We start from the raw sequence: 19172 nt of genomic DNA on the forward strand, positions 1-19172 counted from the left end.
TTCGCCAAATTCGCCCATTTAGTCACCCCGATTCGTTGTTCTTAAACGTTGTTGTAAAGCTCACCTGAAGCGGTTTCTTAGTGTATACAGTGCTGTAGTTTGTTCCTTGGTGATCTAGGGATCCTTATATGTGGGTGACATAATAGTTTCTTGGTATCAACTGTGAGGTAATAGTGCGTGAAGTCGATAGAGTAGAACCCGTCGAAGTTGTTTCCCTCAATTGAACGTCCTAGAAACACGGGTCCTCGAAATTAAAAGATGTCTTTGCACGTCTACCTAAGAATGTCCCAAAGATGCGAACAAATAAATCTTTTGTACTCAAGTCAACCGGGCCACAAATAATTTTGGCGCATTTTTGCCACCTTAAGGACAGATGGTCAGTGCTGATCCCAAGCACGAGAAAGAAATCAGGCGCAGAATAGGAATGGGTTGGGTGCTCTCGGCAAGCACTCGCAAATAATGAAGAATCTCCCTCTATCCCTAAAAAGAATGGTATACAACCAATGCATTCTACCGGTGATGACATACCGACCGGAAACTTGGCGCCTTACGAAACAACTGGAAAGCAAACTTTAGTCGGCCCAGGGGGACATGGCGCGTGTAATGATAATACCTAGTAACACTTTGGGACAGGAAACAAGCATCGTGGATCAGGGAGGAAACTCAAGTAGAAGATATCATAGTTGAAGTTAAGAAAAAGAAATGCGCTTGCGCTGGCCATGTAGTAAGGCGAACCGACAAGAGGTGGACCACGAGGGTGACAGAATGAATACCGAGAGACGGGACTAGAAGGGAAAGCCATCAAATCGATATAGATACAAATAAGAAAATTCGGAGGTAAAGAATGGACTGGGGCAGCGCAGGGCGGGTGGAGGTCAGTGGGAGAGGCCTACGTCCTGCAGTGGACCTAAATAGGCTGTTGTTGGATGATGATGATGAAGCAAGTCTCCTTGTTTTTTTTAAGCTGGCTCCTCGCAATGCCATTCTCACTTACCAGACGATCGCGCAAAAGTTTGCCTGCTAACGACTGACGCCTGCAACAGCCTGGCAGCATTTTCATCAACTGAAAGGGGCTGAAGCAGTTGAAACTGCTTATATTTTTTATATTCACGACCGTGCTGCTTTATATCCGCGCTAATTTCTCTTCTCGCTTCCCGTCTTCTTAAGGAACGCCAAATGTTTGCGTGCACTGCCGTATAATTTACGTTGCGTACTTGTGGATATCGTGAGCGGGAGATCTGGCGTATTATGGATTTCGGCAATCACGTATAAAATAGCTCAATGCCTCAGTGGGAAAGCTGAAACCATCATCACCCAGCGAACGCAGAACATTACAGCGATAAATTCCGATGATACTGTTAGAGCAGGGCACAGTTAACTCTGTAAAAGTAGTGCGATTCTAGTTCTAGCAAACCTTGTGGGTCAAGCCTGCAAAGTTATCTTTACCTCACACTTTTGCACTTCAAAGGAGGCACAAAACGATATTGTGTAAAGAACTTCAGTCGTAGGCGCGTGTATAGACCAAAGTCCTGCGAGCATGCGTGTGTTTGCAGCGCACAGAACGTTTCGGTGTCGGGCTTTTCTTCAGTTCAGGAACAGTCTCGTGCGGGAAAGCTCGCTTCACGCGTACGGCTAAAAGCCGCAGTGCACCGCGAACAACTACAGTAAACGCTCGTTAATTCCAACTCGAAGGGGACCACAAAATGGTTACAATTAAGCGGAGTTCGAATTAGCGGGCGGGCGCTGGAATGAATGGACATCGCAGCCAACTGCGCGGGCAGAACACAACGAAGCCACCTCTGGACTCGTTATTGCGAATTAGGCGCTACCACATGTTTGTGGCAAGTGATTTAGTAAATAATGTTCATGGAGCTCGAACAGCGCCCACTGCGGAAGCGAAATGAGCTGTCGCAGTAGCGCAGCGCGCGCTCTACGCTGTTGGTTTTTTGTTTCGTTGTTTTGCATCTCTAGTAAATTTGGCTTGGTTTGGATTGACAACACGTTGTAACCGCTCTGGACCGACTTCATCTGCGAGGAGCGATACAAACCAGGGGATCCCAGTTCGAATTAACCGTTCTGGATACCGACGCATTCGAATTATCGGGAGTTTTTCTCCACTGAAATATGCAGGGCTGTGCCGGGACCAGAACGTCAGTTTGAATTAACTGTACGTTCGAATTAACGAACTTTTACTGTATTTTGCGGCTTTCTGTGTGGGTACCTGAAGCGTCCCGGGCTGTGGTTCCCGGTGCGAATAGTGGTGAGTGCGTGTTCCGGCCGCGTGGTTCCGCACCAGATCTGGGCGTAGGTGAGGAAGAAGAGCTGGTCGTGTGTCAGGTTTAGGCCTGGCAGCTGCGGTTCGGGGCCGTAGCGCTCCACGCTGCGCTTGTACGCCTGAAAATGCACACGTGCGGAGCAGAACACGAGCGACACCTTTGGGCGTGGCAAGATCACTGCGTATTCTATGCCTTGGTTCAAATCAAATTTCTCAACAAATATGAAGTTTTTAAAAGTGCGCTGTAGATGTAACCTACAAATTACCTTTCTATTTTTCCCCTTTCATTTACGCTCACATTTCATTTTTAGGTATGTGTTCACTCCACTAATTCTGACACATCATTTTTTTAATTGTAACAAATTCCTCTTTTTTTGCCTAAAACATGTTCAGACCAATCTCTTTGCCTTTTGCACTGGACGTTTCGAAGGCTTAAGGCTCAGACTGGGAGGGAGCGTGCTTGCTTATTTTTGGTTAGTTTTCTTTTTATTTTTTTACTTTTTTATTGTTATTTTCAATAACTAGATAATTATGCTCCCGTTTCTGCGCGGCTTGCGCTCGTAGTTTACCCACCACTTTGGGGTCAAAAGACACTCGTTGAGCTTGGCGTCGTTTACGCCCTTTGGCTGGACGAGCGCAATGCTGATGATTCAAATAGATAAAAATAATTCAGCAAAATAGAAAGCTGGGTGAGTTTTTTAGTGCTCATCTTGGTGCAGAATATTGCTGAGTGTCGACGGACCGAGAAATGCACAGAACGCGGGCTGCCAAAATACCTGGTAAGAATATTTGGCCCGTCGTTTCTCTAAAACAACTGCGAGACGATAAAGGCGATAGAGGTGATACGCTGCACATACCCGGGGGTATAAGGTCACGTAGGCAGCAACCCGAATATATAAACTCCAATAACCCTTCCACACTGTCGTCCTCTGTGCACCCTGTGCAGCTACCTAAAGCTCTCGCACATATCCCACCCGCTGTGCATTGTATGCAAAACACACCTGGATAGCGCATTGCCTAGTAACAGTCTTCCTTTCCCATGCGGCATTTTTTTGTTTTGTGATTTTGAGAGACAGATTTCACACTCCGACAGAATGATAGAGGCAAATTTGTGAGGCTGAGTGCCTAACACTCTCATGCTAAACAAAAACGCAGGCTAGCTTACTTACGTTAAATGCTTGCTTGATTCCTCCATTGTCGGCGATATTTTCACCTTGTGTGTTTACGCCATTCACCTAAATGGAAGGGGTTCACGGTTAGGTCATTTGCAAGTGCAGCGTGGCCGCTAGAAGTGCAGAAGCTTCATGCCATGGTTGTAATCTTCAACGTTTAAAACATCTTGGCCTTTACATTAGTTGGCCAAGTGGCTCGTCACCCAATCGCTCGCCTTATAGCAGGTTCCCACTAGCGTGCCAGCACAGACGTGCTTGCGTGTGCGTACGCACACGAGAATGCCCAGCTACTAAGAAGCGTACTCAGTTGTCGGCGTTTCAGCGTGCCTAGGACTCGTAACGGTTCTCTGAGATCCGCTACGCTCAACGTAGGACCGAAAGATAGGAAGATATGGCCCTCAACATATCATCTCAAGATGTGGCCCTCAAGACGATACAGCTTGCGGTTGATCTCTTCTCACTCACCCCAAATTTTCAGGCGTATTCCGTTAATTATCCTCAGGAAATGAGCTGCCTTCGTACCCTATCCTCCACCTCGGTACTACGGAGGACCTCGCACACTTCCACTGCTGCGTTTTCATGACGACGCATCTTCGCGGCGCCAACACTTTCCAATCTAACGGCACAATGAGCGGGTGTTTCGGCAGCCTGCAGCCTGGCGACGCCGCCTATGGGCCGCTACCGTGGTTGCGTACATGCCCGATCCTGCCCTGTGCCATTGTTTCGCGATGACGTGCGAAGCGCGACGTGATTGGGGCTTTCCTCCTCTCCCCACCACGTTCGGCGAGCGGTCATCCACGTTGCGCCCCGCACGGTTCCGCTCTCTCTGCTGTTTTCCATGGTCACTATGGTCACTTTTAACCAACTAGCCCAACTAGCCCAAATTGCCATCCTTCTGCTGTTTTTCCTTTTGCGATGACACATTACATGCATGCCTCTCCAGGCGCTACGTTTAGGTCCATATGGTTTCTTTTACTATAAAGGCCTGTTTCCTTCTCTCTCCGCTGCAAAAGTGGGCACGAACTAAAGGGGTTCCGTTCTCTTAAAAAAAACTGTAGTTTATTCCTTTGTCATAGGAATCGGTAAAACACGAAAGTTAAACGGGCAGCGAAATCTGCAGCAGAGCATGGTTTGGGAGTCGGCGGCTGTCTTGTGGGCGTGCTCAGTGAGCGACGTCCAGCGAGCACCCGGGGTCATTTGGGCAAAGGTGTACTGGCGTCATTTCCGTGACGGATATGACGCCCGTGAAATCTTGGTGTATCTCGGCACAAAACACTTTCGTGTTAAAATATAAAACCCGAAAACGAACAACCCGATGTATAACGCACTCTTTAGCACTAAAGGTTGCTTCCCCTGAAGAAGACCCTGTTTGCAGGGGTGCACCCTTTACAGGCCGCTTGCTTCGTTGTACTGGCGTCACAACCGTGGCGGATATGACGTAAGTGAAATCTTCGTGAATCTCGAAAAAAATTATGGTTATACAAAATAAAGGCCGAATTCACTCCAGGAGCCAATTTTGACGAAGCCTCTTCTGTTGGGGCCCGTTCTGCAGCACGGAGGAAGAACAAAACGGGTGTAAAGGGGCCGTGAAGACAAACTACAAGTTTTTTTCATTACAAATGCTGCTTTGTTCCAATAACAATGGTGACAATTTTACCACACATTTCAAGCAATTAATCAAGGAAAACAAATAGAGCAGTGGCGAAACCATAGTTGCTTTACGACGACGTCTGTATGACGTCTCAGAATCTTGTTTGGGCTGTTAGTGGTCACCGACCAAAGCTACCGCCAAGTAGCGTGACTGGGCGATTGCAGTGTAGCCTTTAGTTACGTTTGATTGTAGCACTTAAAACTAACGTGCAGTTAACACGCCGAAAACTATGCTTTTAGTCGTGGCCCTATTGCGTCGCTGTAGTGTGAAATTTGAAAGTTTTCAAAATTTTTTGAATTTCTTTGGCTAAGAAAACGTCGTTCGTGGCTGGAATGGAGGTGAGAAAGTTACGAAAGGTTGGTTCTTCCAAGTGTAACAAAGCTTTGTTTTGTCTTTATGGTTCCTTTAAAAACAGAATGAGAGGTCTAGTGAGATTAACTTACGTTCATGTTGACCTCAGGCAGGACGTACCGACTGTACTGGTCTATCATGCACTGCGCTTTAGAATGAAACAGGTTGAGCGCCTCAGGCTTCCACCACTGTTTCAGGTTTCCGTGCTGGTCGAACTGACGTCCTGGGAGGAGGTAGGTGTAGGGAGCACAGACGCCAAAGAAACAGCAGCGATACATTAAAGGATTGGCCGCGGGAGAAAACTGTCCTCCCCCTATTTCATTCGAAAGGAAGGACAAAACAAGCGGAACAGTGTAGGATAGATGCTTGCAAATAACAACAAAAATAAGCTGATCAGAGCATTTGCCTGAATAAATTTTCTGCGTTTAAGAAGTGTTTCTCCGTACACCTTCTTTCGGGAAATAAGAAGGGCACATCTTTATCTTAGGGCATATCTTAGGGCAAAAATAAACATGGCAATCTGGCACTATTGCCTGTCGGTGTGGGTGCACTTTCGTACGCACCTTTGTCATCGAAGCCATGCGTGATCTCGTGGCCGATGACGACACCGATACCTCCGTAGTTTACGGACCTTTGAAAGGGGAAAACTTGGAAAATGGATCACTTCAAATCTTCAACACCGACACAGCGAAATTAGACGCCGCCTTTACTTAGTTTACTTGAAACAACTCTCATCAAATCCTTAATCCTACTGAGTTTCATCACTATATACGTCATAGAAGCAGGATATTAAGATTTACTTTTGCATGTGCCAGCAGAGCCGTCTGCTGGCCAAAGGCTTGCCTGAATGCCTTTGGCTTACTTCGTATATATTGACATATCAACTGTGTCAACGTCTATTTGCGATCGGTATTTCAGCTACAACTATAATTATAAAAAGTCTTCATAGCGTACTTGGGGTAGTTTTGGTGGTACAGTGGCGGTTGCAACACTCCAGCCGGAAAACCTGCGAGGAAAGAGTGTTACCACGCGTAGGAGCAACACGATGTTGTCCGAGAAATACTCCTCTTATTATTACCTACGTATACTTACTGATGAAGTTCTTAGACCGCGTGTAGAATGCATTCACAACGGCTGGATATGTGATCCACCTACAACAGGAATAGGAGGTAGTAGCTTGCGCTCGTTACCCTGTTTCAGCTTCAAGTAAACACAGTTCTGCTCGCGGGGTCGTGGTACGTTCGGTGATGTTGCACCTCTGCAGATGTGCTGATTCAACTACGGCTATGGTCAGAAAGCTACGACAATGTTTCAGCTGTGGCGTAAGCGTAACAGGTAAAGCACAGGACGTAGACGGACGAACGGAAAACACTGGAGGGCGGCTATCATACCTGTTTTACCAACGCCGCCTGGTTGACATTGCCACTTGCGTCAGCCGAAAATGGCCAGTCACTTTCCTGTTGCTCCTGTTGCACTTTCCCACGCTCTAGACTTCGCGTGCGCTCCCGTGTCGGGATATCACCCGCTTGGCAGCGACTGCTTCGGGGAAACTATAGGACATAATTTGCAGGGTTTGTTCAGGCTTTGTGAGGTGGCCTCCTATGCGTCCATCCTTTCTCGGTGTCTGCCTGTCAAGCTACGTGTCGAGCTCGAGAGGGGTCGCAAGGCCCACTTCCGCGCGCCACACCACCGATAAGGGGATGAACTAGGCGTCCCTACTATTTCCATTGAAAAACGGGTGACGCGACAGGCAATACTATAGAGGCGGCGTTGGTCTTACTTTCGCGATTTAGACTTGATGCCATGACTGCCTTCTTACTGGAAAGTCTGCATTTATCTGTAACACCGAGTTTACTTCAAAGAAAATGAAGCAATTTAGCAGAAGTAGTAGGCGCTTAGCAAAATGACAACAACTATTATTTGATATTATTCGTTACACGTGAATGACCTTAACAACGAAATTCGCTGATAGCTAGAACAATGTTGAGTTGGGCGTTAGCGCGCCGCGTGGACTCCCTTCCCCACCACCCCCTCCTACATCTATAAATCCGCTATATTTGCGGCCCGGAAGGCGCCAAGAAGTGGAGAGCTGCTGACTCACTCATTTTTGTCCACACCGTTCCTGAGCTTCATTTCCATCTTCAGCGCCGTGTGCCGAAGGTTCTTGACGATGTTCTCGAAGTAGGTGTCACGTTTGAACTCTACCTGAGGCAATAACGGTGCCGTTACTTACAAAAAGTGTGCAGTAAGGAATTATCGGCTGTGATCTTTTTGTTTCCCCTCACTTCTTTGCAGTCACACACTCCCACACTCACGGGAGACTTGTGCGGGAACTCTTCCCAATGTCAACGGTAACTACATAGTGTGGGGTGGTGGACAATTTTCGGCATGCGGTGTTTCTCGAGTGTTGGAAATGCGACTCAGTGTACTCACCTCATATTCCTTGTCCAGTTCGGCAGGGTTTGATATGTACTCAGGGTACCCAATCTTCTGAGTCATAAGCTCGGCCTGGCACGAAAGGCACCGTTGATGACACAATTATAACAGCGTTAAATTAGAAGTTGAAAACGACAACCAATTACACATTCCCTTATGTTTTAAAGGGACCCTGTAACAGTTTCAATGAGCGCTTTCAATCTTTCCTTCGAGTCTGGAACCCCTGCGAAAGCTATAGTTATCGCCAGTACAAACCGGCACTGCGTGATTTGCTCGACGCACCAGATACGCCTTCCGTTTCTGCTTTGTTTTTGTGTCTTTTTTTAATGTTGCTATCGAAAAGCGTTCATTGCTGCAACTGAAGGAAACCGACGAACAGCCGCTACATGGCCTCAGTAACGTAATTCGAGCTGTCGAAGAACGTCAAGACCGGATAAGAGAGAAAAATCTTTTGAGCGAGTTTACAAGTTATCTGATGGGCGTAGAACAGTAATTATTGGCTGAGGTACTTTGGGACCCAGTAATATAAGTACTGGGTGTGCGTGCTGAATACGTTCTGCAAGAATTTAAGATTTCGAAAAAAGTCCAAAACAGTGTTGCAGGGTCCCTTTAAATTCGAAGTATTACTCCTCACTTTTTACAAACTTCAAACTATGCTGGTCCGCGCATGTTGGCCACATACAGTGCTTCACGCTGTTTCAGTCATTAGGAAAATCGGAACAACGCAAAGAGCTGAGAATATCTTTTCCTTTGTATATCCAAAAGAAACTAGAATCTGGCCCAGCCAGCGAGGAGAAATAGAGGGAAAATAGCGCACAAACCTTTTCTCTCGCCACCTTCCGCGTGTCATTGTCCATCCAGTCCACATTCAATAACATTTCTAGGAAGGCCGCCTTGATGTCATTGATCATCTCCTCCGCCTTCAGGCGAAACGAAAACGAGAGCAAAGTTAGTCACGGAGAAAAAAACATTTGGGGGCTTTACCAGCTTGAACTACACGTGGACTACATACAAATCAGCCTGTCATGAACTGCTGTATGGGTGTACGTTCACTGCCTGGGCTCAGTAAATCATCGCTAAATTCTGAATCCAAGTATTTTAATTTCGAATTTGCAGATGACGTAACAATTTGGTGTTACCACTAGACATCACATGCGCAATATGACGTCTGAGGTGGGTAATGAGCCCGCATCAGTGGCAACACTTGTTCAGCTTCTGCATAATGTTCATAATTTATAGGTACACGTAGCCACCGAAATAAACGAATGAAATAATACTCATAACTCGCTTAGGTTGAAATTTCTCAATCATAATACCGCATCGTATCTCCATTTCCGTCGTAGTCCTGCGCAGTACATGACCTGCCAGTAATGTAGTCGTAACATTAACTCAGCCACCTTTTGGCACCGTTAAGTTTTTGTTTAACTGGGTGGCTCTGTAACCGACTTGCAGGATACCACATATCCTTTTTGAGGTAATAACTAAATGCTGCGTCGTGTAAGCTGGCTAAACAGATATAGTCCAAACACCCGTGGAATAAAAGAAGGCCTCTCCTGAAGCGCTGAAGCTCGTTCGCTGGAGCCCTTGTTTTGCCGGAGGTGAAGAAAGGATCCGTTTCCAATAGCCTCAAGGTTCAGCTGAGCCGTCGTATATAGCGCTGTACTAACAACCGTATCTGGCCGGACACCGAGTTGTCTTGAGCATGCTGGAGCGAGCGTTAATAATAGCGGGAAAATACTTGCACAAAGTCAGATAATTGTATAATAATGTGCAGAATTGTTACGCGGGTTGTATTCATTGGGAATTTTGTTATAGACAGATTTGGCTCTGTGTACCCAAATACGTTGGGTTATTGTATTGTTCTATTGTTCTTCCTTTTCGCCAATGACATGTGTATGAACGTTTTAGAAGGAGCGCAGGTCAGAAGCGCTTGGAGGTCAATGCGAGAAGCCTTCGTCCTGCAATGGACATTAGTAGGCTGCTGATTGTGGTGATGTATGACACTAATATAGAAATTAACTGCCTTAACTTCGCTAGTTACGCACTTCTGGGCAAGTTCGGAGCGTTGCATGATTGGTCCGCTTTCGAGATTTTAGGGGCGAATCCCCTTAGGGACTGGGGCTGCTGGCGTCTCCTGTCGTCGTCGCAATCATCATCTCATGTAGTCACGGTACTAAAACACCGGTAAACTCGTTTACGCGTCGCGCTAGAACGTAACGCGCACTAAAAAAAAAAACACCGGGACACGCGTTTCCGCCTCATGCTGGAGCGCTTCGTAACGCGTACTAAAAAATCACCGGGACACTCGTTTACGCTTCGCGCTAGAAAGCTTTGTGCTTCAAAGACAAGAGACTTTTACAGCAAAGCTGTATACCTCTACCCTAAACGGTTTAATCTCCGTTGGCAAAAACGCCAAGGCGCCAAGAATGCATTTTTACACTGCATGCTTCGCCCCTCCCCAGGTTTCACGTTAGTGGAGACGGCCCGGGATTTTGTTCCTAAACCTAACCTGTGGAGCCTTACGAATAACCGGGTCTAACTTTAAGCCTAACGCGCGTCTCTTCCCACCCTTTCGGGCAGACAACGCAGGACTCGTCCAAGACGCGAGAGCTGCATCTATTATCTCGATACTTCCTTCTAAGCAAAACCCTAAAGCTAGCATGTATAGGGTTAGGACAAATCAAAGTTAACTTCGTCATCATTAAAACTAAATGGCTTTTTTTCGATTTAGCGAAGGGTAGCCGCAGATTGGAGGTTAAGCTTTTTTTTTTTTTTTTTTGTGGTGTGGTAGGCCAGTTATGGTACGGATAGTCGCATTAGGAAGAACGTTGAGAGCGCGTCTTTGGGTGCAATTCAATGTGCAAGATTGGGCTCCATATGTAAGAATACCGCGGGCGCGGACTAGTATCTGCACTGCGTTTTGCTTTGCTCCTCCGTGATTATTTTATCGCTATTCCGGTCGCTCTTTACCGGTTTCTTTATTTTCGTCTTTGATTTTGGGCGGAAGTTTCTAAAATCAAAATTTTGGATTCTGTAGGTTTACTTTGAAAACTGTTTTCATTTTTGCATTTTTCATGTATTTCGTTTTTTTTTCAATCACCTCTGTTTACGGAATTATAACGATAAAATGTGCTAAATCCCGAAAATATGCCTTTTGTGCAAATACAGGGCTGTGAGAGGACTCGGCAAAGAAGGATACGCATCAAAAGCTCGTAGTCCATGGTACTTTCCGCTATTAGTGACATAGTTCTGCAGGGCTGTGAGCTCCAATGCAGTCTACATATTCAGAGCAAGGTATAGAGTGTTTCTAACAGCAAAAGCGAAGCACAACGTGTTTCACCTGCAGCGTTTTATGCGGTGTTTCACCTCCTGCGGTGTCGTGTACGGACTTTGGACAAGTTCTGCACGAGTGTGATCTACGCACCTTTTTCTTGCTCTGGTCGTTGAAGTGTCGGCGAACGAAAAGCGCGCCGACGGCCATTCCCATCTGCTTGTTGACGAGTAGCGCGCAAGTTTTCCAGCGGGCCGGCTTCGACTGGGTGCCGTAGATGGCATTGAAGTACTCCTGCTGCTTGTCAACAAACCTCTTGTCGAGGCTTCCCACACGGTGGGACACGAACCTCCACAGGATGTAGTTGGCGATGACCCTGCGCGCGGAGGACGGAAAGGGGAAGCTTCGATAGTACAATCATCCTCATCATCGTCGTCGTCATCAAACATCATCCTCTCTTAGGTCCACGGCAGTGTAAAGGTCTTCCCACTGACTTCTAACTGCTCCTATCCTGTGCTGTCCGAACACATTCTTTGCCCCCAAATTTCTTTACCACATTCCTTCACCGAATTTTCGGTTTTATACTTCCAGTCCCGTCGCTCGGTAGCCACTCCATTACCTGGGTGGTCCACCGGAATTTTCCGCGGTACGGCGATGACGTAGGCTTGTTCAGAAATGAGTTAGCATCATTTGCTGACATTATTCTCCCAGAAATCACGTCTTGGTCGAATTCGCCAGATTATTTGGGTTAGTAAAGATTGCACGGCGTTGCAGCGTGGTCGCGTAGGTATGTAAGGTGGTGAGACAAAAGGGCGTCACTCTGCATGTCACCGCGAGTTTGCGGTTTATTGAAAGTCCTCAACGTCTGAAGTAATCAGTTTTCACCATTGGGAGCACATGCTGCCGTTGTTTCTTTGTGTACTATCTTGATCACAGTTAGGGTGAACACGGGAGCGCGTGTAATTCCGTGCGCGGGAGCCGCCTGTCGGCGTTCCGGGTAACTTCGCACGCGCATCACATAGCCTCGTTGCAAACGAACTGCGCATGCGTGGGAAGCTACCCGGAACGCCGACAGGCGGCTCCCGCGCACGGAATGACACGCGTTCCCGTGTTCACCCTAACTGTGATCAAGATAGTACGTTTTTGACTTCGCAAACGATAACAAAACTTGGCGCAGCTTCCACTAGTGGTGCAAGGCTGGAGAAACACTAGAGCTGGCGGCCCGTCTGACTTCGCCGGGGACCGGCCTGTTCCACTTCACATGAATTTTCGAACTTGCTGCTGAAAGTTTTCCATGTCTGGCAGGCTCGGATCGTTTTTTTTTTTTTTTTCTGCAGCCTTTCACATTTCTCCCAAAGTGGACCGTGTAAACACGTGCTAGAACCCGCACCAACTGACTTCGTGAACTTGGCGTCTGTAGCATGAACTCGGCTTCTGCTCACCCCCCTTCAGGCACGAACGCACGTGAACTGGCGAGTAGAATAGCACGCGTGAGATCTCTCCACGAATGCTAAGCAGAGTGTACTGGAAGGTCGAGCTGGCCGACGTCGGGCGCTTCTCACGAGGCTCCCGCTCACGTGCACTCGGCATTTTTTCTTGGTACTTTTTGCGAGCTCCTCATGTGGCGCAAGCCCACGTGTAGTTCTGGACGACGCCGGGCGCTCCTCCCGAGGCGCGCGCTCACGTGCACTCGGCCGGGCTGAGTTTTCTGGTAACGCTTGACGTCGGAGCTAAAAGTTTAAACAGGTCTGCCGTTATAAGAAATGAGCACGTCGTAGCCTTTTAATCGTTTAGAATTTTTAAATTAGGTGGAGCTGAATATTTTTGATGGTGTGCAGTTCGTGGAAACACTTTCCCGCCATGTTGGCAGTGTTATTTCTCGCAGAATGCGAGTTGCGCTGCGACAACTATTTGGATTTGATCTTCATAAAATCACCCATTCATGTTGTAAGGGGCATCGCACTCTCTCCATCTTCCAGCTGCACTTTGATGAAGGTGGTAGCACACAGTTTCTGCAACTCGCCCCATCCGCCGTTAGTATGGTGGCGCCATCTTTCGTTCGGGGAAACGACAAAGTCGGCTTCACCGCACGGCAGCAGCCGTAGTGCGGTAAAGCCGACTTAAAAAAATAGAATTTTTCACCGTGCCAAGCATTCTGCTTGCTCTTTTCGTTTACTTTTCTCCCAGAAAAAGCCCATAATTGGCACTTTGATTATATTTAGTTCCAAAGGCCTGTCAAAAAAACGTCATATGCGGCAAAGCTAATTTAGCAGTTAAACGAGACCTAAAAGGAAGCCACCTTTACTCTTATTCGTGTGTGCGGAACTGACATATCCCGTAGCTTTAGTGCCTTGGCAGCAACACAAACTAAACAAAAGATAGTGAAGAACTTGTATTGTAATTAAAGTGTCGATGACGTTGTTATGCCCTCGGTGTGATCATTAACTAGCCGAGAATCGAGTTTTCATAAGTTTAATCTTTAAGGCAAAAACATATTTTAAAGCCGAACCGATTTTAACTAATTTCTCTCTCTGCGCGTCCGTAATAGAGGCGCCCATGTTTTATTACCGGCATTCCCCAGGAATTATCCAGCCGTAACCTTGCGCAATAGTCTCATTGATGTCCCCATGCTCGAAACTACGCAGCCACAGGATAAAATGAAAGTTCGTTGACGTAGTAACTATTTGTATAAAATGCGCAAGGCATTGTGCCTTTTTTCCCGCTTCCTTCACCCGACACTAAGTGAGGTTGATTCTAACCGGAGTAACTCTGTTCCAAAAGGTTTTTGGCCTTAAGCAACGCTAAAATGTAGGTGTGAAGGTGTGTGTGAACGGAAAGCGCACACCAGAGAACGCAGATTTTAATGGAATGACTGACATAAAAAAGGGTTAACAGTACGGCGCGTGCTGTGGAACGGAAGGCGAAACTCTTGCACTGCATTTCGCCGTCTCTTCCCAGAACATTTGATTATATATACAGCAGCCATATGTACTGCATGCGTGTGCCGCTTCTCACGCTCATGAACTCGGGAGCTTTTAGGGAGAGATGGATTGCGACAATTTAGCTAGTACAGTGTTTCTCTGTGCTCCTTCCAGAAAATTTTATTATATAGGCGGCAATGCAATCCAGCCTTTTTTCGAACTGGATGCGTGTGCCATTTTTAGCGCTCATGAATTCAGTAGCTTTTTGGAGGATGTGAACTCACCTTTTCGGGACTTTCTGAAGCATCTCGGACATTTGTTTGATATAGGTCGGAGCAAATATAACCACTTCCTCGGACGCCGGTATCTCCATGGGCATGACGACTTTGAAATAGTGAGTCCAGTTTATCTGCCGGAAGTAATGAAGCGTAATATAGAACGAGCAGGTCATTTTGTTAGGTACATGAAGTAGTAGCTCCTAAATGGTGGTTCGCGGACCTCAAGAAGTCCGCGAGGGAATTTCAGATATCCGCGAAGCACTCTGAAAGGCTTTTTTTTTTCTTCCAGTTTTCCAGAAATTAAAACAAGGCAAAAAAAATGTTGCTTTGCCGCAAGGCATATTTGTTAACGTTTCCGTAGAAAAAACTTTAAAGTAGGCGTTTTGCTTAACAGTGCACCTGTAAAAAAGAAACAGGCGAGGAAATCGCGGAGAACAAATTCAGGTAGGACGACATTACTCGCAAGAGGGATTGTTTACAAATGCGACACGTATCAAGAGACCTCGTTGAGGATCATTTATCACTTTTGCAAGCAATAAGTCACCCCCGGTACAGTCATCTTTGTTAAACAGTGGCATAAAGCGTTCATTGCATAGGGCATATCCTTTGAATACGCACTTAAACAAGGAGGGTCGTCTACAGCTACGGCTCCAACATTTAATCGAGCCATCGTAGTCAGCTCTCGACTAACGAAAGTAGCTGGTGGCACGCCTGCTTCACTTAAGCATGCTGTAGCGAGTATAGTGTCACCGCAGTAACTTTAGTTTAAGGGTTACTAAAGTGGGAAAACAAGTTTAACTGCACAAATACAGGGCAAACGCCGTAAATTCGAATGCACAACTTGCGACAGCAGCAGTTGCTTAATAACGAATAAAGCACCTGAAGCGTGGTAGTGGGTATCGCCACTGTGAAACGGTGTTGTGGCCTTACCTGAGCATTTTTATGAATATTACAATAAGGTAGGGGCGCGCAATTGTAACATAGGTGCATATGGCTTCTTCTTCTCCACATTAATTTATTAAACTCCATATATTTCACCAAGTAAACATCACCAACCCAAACAGGCTGCCTCACTTACACGGGTGGTAAGGTGTGAGTAAATTGTAATTTCCGCCAAATCCTTTTGGCGAAGTGGACAGGATTCATGCTCGGCAACGCGAGCTATACACCCTGAGCTATAAATCAAGGCATAAACCTACATAGACAGCGAGATAAATAGACCAGAGTTAGAGACTGGCGTGATTTATAGATTACTTTTGCACACAGATCTCTCTCTTTTTTTTTTTTTAGTTGCAGTGGTTAAAGTTACGTGCCTTGAGTTGACTGTCGGACACGTTGGGTTCAGTAGGTTTAGCATTACCACGCTAGCGCACGAAGAACAGTAGCGTCCAGTACATGGTTAAATTTCAGTGGTGGTACAACAATGGAGTCATTTGTTTATAATAGTGACATGGGGTGTACGTACATGGCACATGATGGGAAATGTATGACTATTGAACAGAGACCTTCCTACAGTACTTAATTAATTCTGGTAGTTTAACGCGCCGAAATTACCCCTGGGCTATGAGACACAGCGCAGTGGAGGTCTCATTGTAGTGTTGTTACAGGGATATTAACGTCGACTGCTGCAGACACTAACGCAATGAGATATAAGTATATTGGTGTTACTGCTGCTGTTGATAATAATGATGTTGGGGATGAACCTTGAAAGCTTCACAAATAAGTACCTTCCAATCAGCAATGTTTTTCGGGTGCACACATATGTGCACACTGTCTTAATATTGTTTAATAACGTATGGGTTAGAGCTAGCTGTTTATCTATGATCAACCACCGTTAAGTACAAAACAATTTCCAGACAAAGGACGTGGCAATAGAGAACAAGCACTGCGTTTAATCACAATGTTTTTATTCCTGCTTGTTGATTTTAGTCATTGCTTTAACTGTACAGAGTGGATACAGAGGGGCGCACTATTCCACAGTATTTTCTACATAATTTAGAAGTAGAGTTTTATTCGTATGAAATGCTCGTCAATGTAGCAAAAAACTTGCATTGATAGTATTGACTCACGCTACGCTGCATGCTTGATTTCACATACCACCCAGAATTCTCAGCGCAGCTGCAAGGCAGTGAAGTAAACATTCGAACTAACCAGTGGAATCTTTGTTTGCAGCTCCTCAACCGTCCACTTGTTGTACATGGCCGTGAAGTTTCGCCTTTGTTCGTTCGGCACTGTAAGCTGCAGTACCAGAAAGAGATGACACATTGTGAAAATAAAAATTTGTTTCCCGTAAACACACACAAAAGAAGCACGTCTATACGTCTCAGCAAGACAAAAATTTTTAAAAAAAACGAGTCTTATGTCTTTTCTTCTGTATTGTACGCGAGCCCATTTCCGCTATATTCGCGTAGCGTATGAAATCAGTCCGAAATAAACTGATTTCTGAATTCAGGTTTGGTTCCTTTATAAACGAATTGAATATTAACCAATCGCAGGAAGACTCGTTACAGAACGCCTAGTCGTATGATAATAAAAGAAGGGTTTGAGGTTGGCATTCAGTACTTCACACCGGACGAACTTGATTTCACCGGTAGTTTTGACGAGCGATTGTGTGTCCTGGAAGTTTGTCTAATACGTATTAAGTCGAGAGATGACCGAAAATACGCGTTACCCTGCTTGCACTCTACACCCGTAATTAAGGTGTCCAACACTGTGGTAAGTGTGCGTTCTTCCGTTTTAGAGGCGAAGCACCTTAGAGGCTCGGGCTTTCGACGTCTCATGTCGTCGTCGTATCATGTCGTCGTCGTCTCATGTCACCGTAGTGTCATGTAGTCACCGTACTAAAACACCGGGCCACTCGAGGTTGTTGTTGTTGTTCCACGTCTTATGGCGCATACCCACGCGGGGGATTGGCCAAGAACCGAGCAAGAAGGGGGCTAAGGGCGTTTCGAACGCCTCGCGCTAGAATGTAACACGTACTAAAAGAACACACGGGGACATTCGTTTTCCAAGGCCTCGCGTGAGAACGTTTCATCTCCGTGAGAAAAGGCGTACAAAAGAACTCACCGGGACTCTCGTTTTCCAACGGCTCGCGCTAGAACACTTCGTGCTCCAAAGACACGAGACGTATGGTATGCAAACGAGAGGTATGCAAAGCTGCATACCTCTACCTCCCAAAAGTTTCTTTTCCGTCAGCAAAAACGCCAAAGCGCCAAGAATGCACTTATACACTGCATGCTTCGCCCCTCCCCAGGTTTGACGTTACAGGAAATGGTCCGGGATTTTTTACGAATTCGCGCAGCACGCGCTTTAGCGTACCGCTGTGCTGCTGTTTATCCAGAAAATGATTTTGTGTTAAACAACGCTAAGTCTTTCAAAAGTTGCCGGTTATTTCGCCTTTGAAAAAGCTGACTGGGTGGCTTTTACCATGGTAAGCATCGCTGACCCTAGTGTCCCTAGATAAGGTTACAGAGTATCGGTACTCTTTTCTCCTATTATTCCGTGCCCCCGCCATGATCATTGGTCAGTTCACATCACGTGACATTTGTTTACACTGCGACAGTTCAAGGGCGGCGCCATTTTGTTATTTATGCATGGGCAGCCGGTCAACTCTGGTAGACTTAGCTTGTCCTACCTGCTCTGCGGCTGCGCAAGAATGGCGTCGCTCCGGATGAGAATAAAAAATAACGCGTGTAACAGCGCAGAACTGCGTCCGAAGATGCCGTTTTGCTGTATCGTCAGCAGTGTGGCTAACAAACGACCAGGTCGAAGTCAGCGGTGGAGCCCTAGAAGCGGCAATCTCGCAACACTGATGATTGGTGGACTGCGGTTAAAATTAAAAGGCGCTCAGTGCTTAGGGAAGACGCGATGGGGAAAGTGCGAAACTGGCCAGCACACCCCGAACCGAAATGAGCAGTGCTTTTCTAGCAGCAGGCAAACGCCTCCTGTAAAATGTTGCCAACGCTACACAGGCGACGAGGCGCGCCGTAGTGGAGGGTTGCGGATAAATTTCGCGACACTGATAAACACCGAAATGGCCGCCGTTGCTGAGTTGCACGCCTGAGTGGCGGTACTCTGATACCTTATCTAGTGACACTAGCTGACCTCTCACTTAGGGTCTAAGAATTTACCTCTCAGTAAGCATTTGTTCCGACGGCACAGAACGATCCAGTTAGCACCTATTCTTCAAAAGAGTTTCAAATCATACAAAGTTTTCATATCAGTCACCCCGCAAGAAGATTAACGTTCTAAAGTTTAAGCCCCATGTTTTGAATGGTACCTGCAGCGAAGGCTAACATAACAATTTCTCTCTTTCGTTTGTAAAACACTACAAATTATCGCCACCACAAAAAAAAAAATGACACCACGTGACTTGCTTACTTCAGTCGATATCTTTTTTGGTATCTCCTTTGCATTCATTGTGATTTTCTTTAGAGCGGCTATCGGATGATTTTGTTGCTGCAATTGAGAATACCGCCAGACAATAGGGGGGATATCGCTTCTGTGACGCACAAAAACTCAGAAAGAATTTTAGGGCTTTGAAGAGCACGTCGAAAAAGAGGGACATTTGAGCGAGTTTCCAAGTTATCTGATGAGCGTGAGACCGGGATACTTGGCTCTGATATTTCATGTCAACATAAACGAAGTATTTAATGCGCTTATTTTACATGTTCTAAAAGCGCTTCAGAATTTGAAAAAAAAAAAAAAAAGCTGGAGAAATGTTTCCGGGGCACTATATTGCACATAAAAAAAGCTTTCGTAACCTTGGCTGTCGTTGTCTGTTAGAAGCGACGAAGCGGAACCGCCACGGTACTCTG

At 46.2% G+C, this 19172-nt stretch overlaps 1 protein-coding gene across 2 annotated transcripts in view; it reads right to left on the minus strand.

Moving 5' to 3' along the window:
• Window positions 1-19172, minus strand: part of LOC144145410 (neprilysin-1-like) — a 76347-nt gene that overhangs the window by 3739 nt on the left and 53436 nt on the right. For both annotated transcript variants that reach the window (XM_077677013.1, XM_077677012.1), the window contains exons 10-21: window positions 16507-16593; window positions 14362-14486; window positions 11310-11532; window positions 8707-8805; window positions 7883-7957; window positions 7551-7654; window positions 6542-6600; window positions 6404-6455; window positions 6013-6080; window positions 5542-5672; window positions 3445-3510; window positions 2222-2394 (exon numbers count right to left, since the gene is read on the minus strand). In XM_077677013.1, the coding sequence (XP_077533139.1) occupies window positions 2222-2394; window positions 3445-3510; window positions 5542-5672; window positions 6013-6080; window positions 6404-6455; window positions 6542-6600; window positions 7551-7654; window positions 7883-7957; window positions 8707-8805; window positions 11310-11532; window positions 14362-14486; window positions 16507-16593 (1262 nt within the window). The remainder of the gene's footprint in view (window positions 1-2221; window positions 2395-3444; window positions 3511-5541; window positions 5673-6012; window positions 6081-6403; window positions 6456-6541; window positions 6601-7550; window positions 7655-7882; window positions 7958-8706; window positions 8806-11309; window positions 11533-14361; window positions 14487-16506; window positions 16594-19172) is intronic.

Source organism: Haemaphysalis longicornis, unplaced genomic scaffold, assembly GCF_048455015.1.
Source record: "Haemaphysalis longicornis isolate Haplotype H1 unplaced genomic scaffold, Haemaphysalis longicornis Haplotype H1 scaffold_7, whole genome shotgun sequence".
In the NCBI taxonomy this organism is placed as follows: domain Eukaryota; kingdom Metazoa; phylum Arthropoda; class Arachnida; order Ixodida; family Ixodidae; genus Haemaphysalis; species Haemaphysalis longicornis.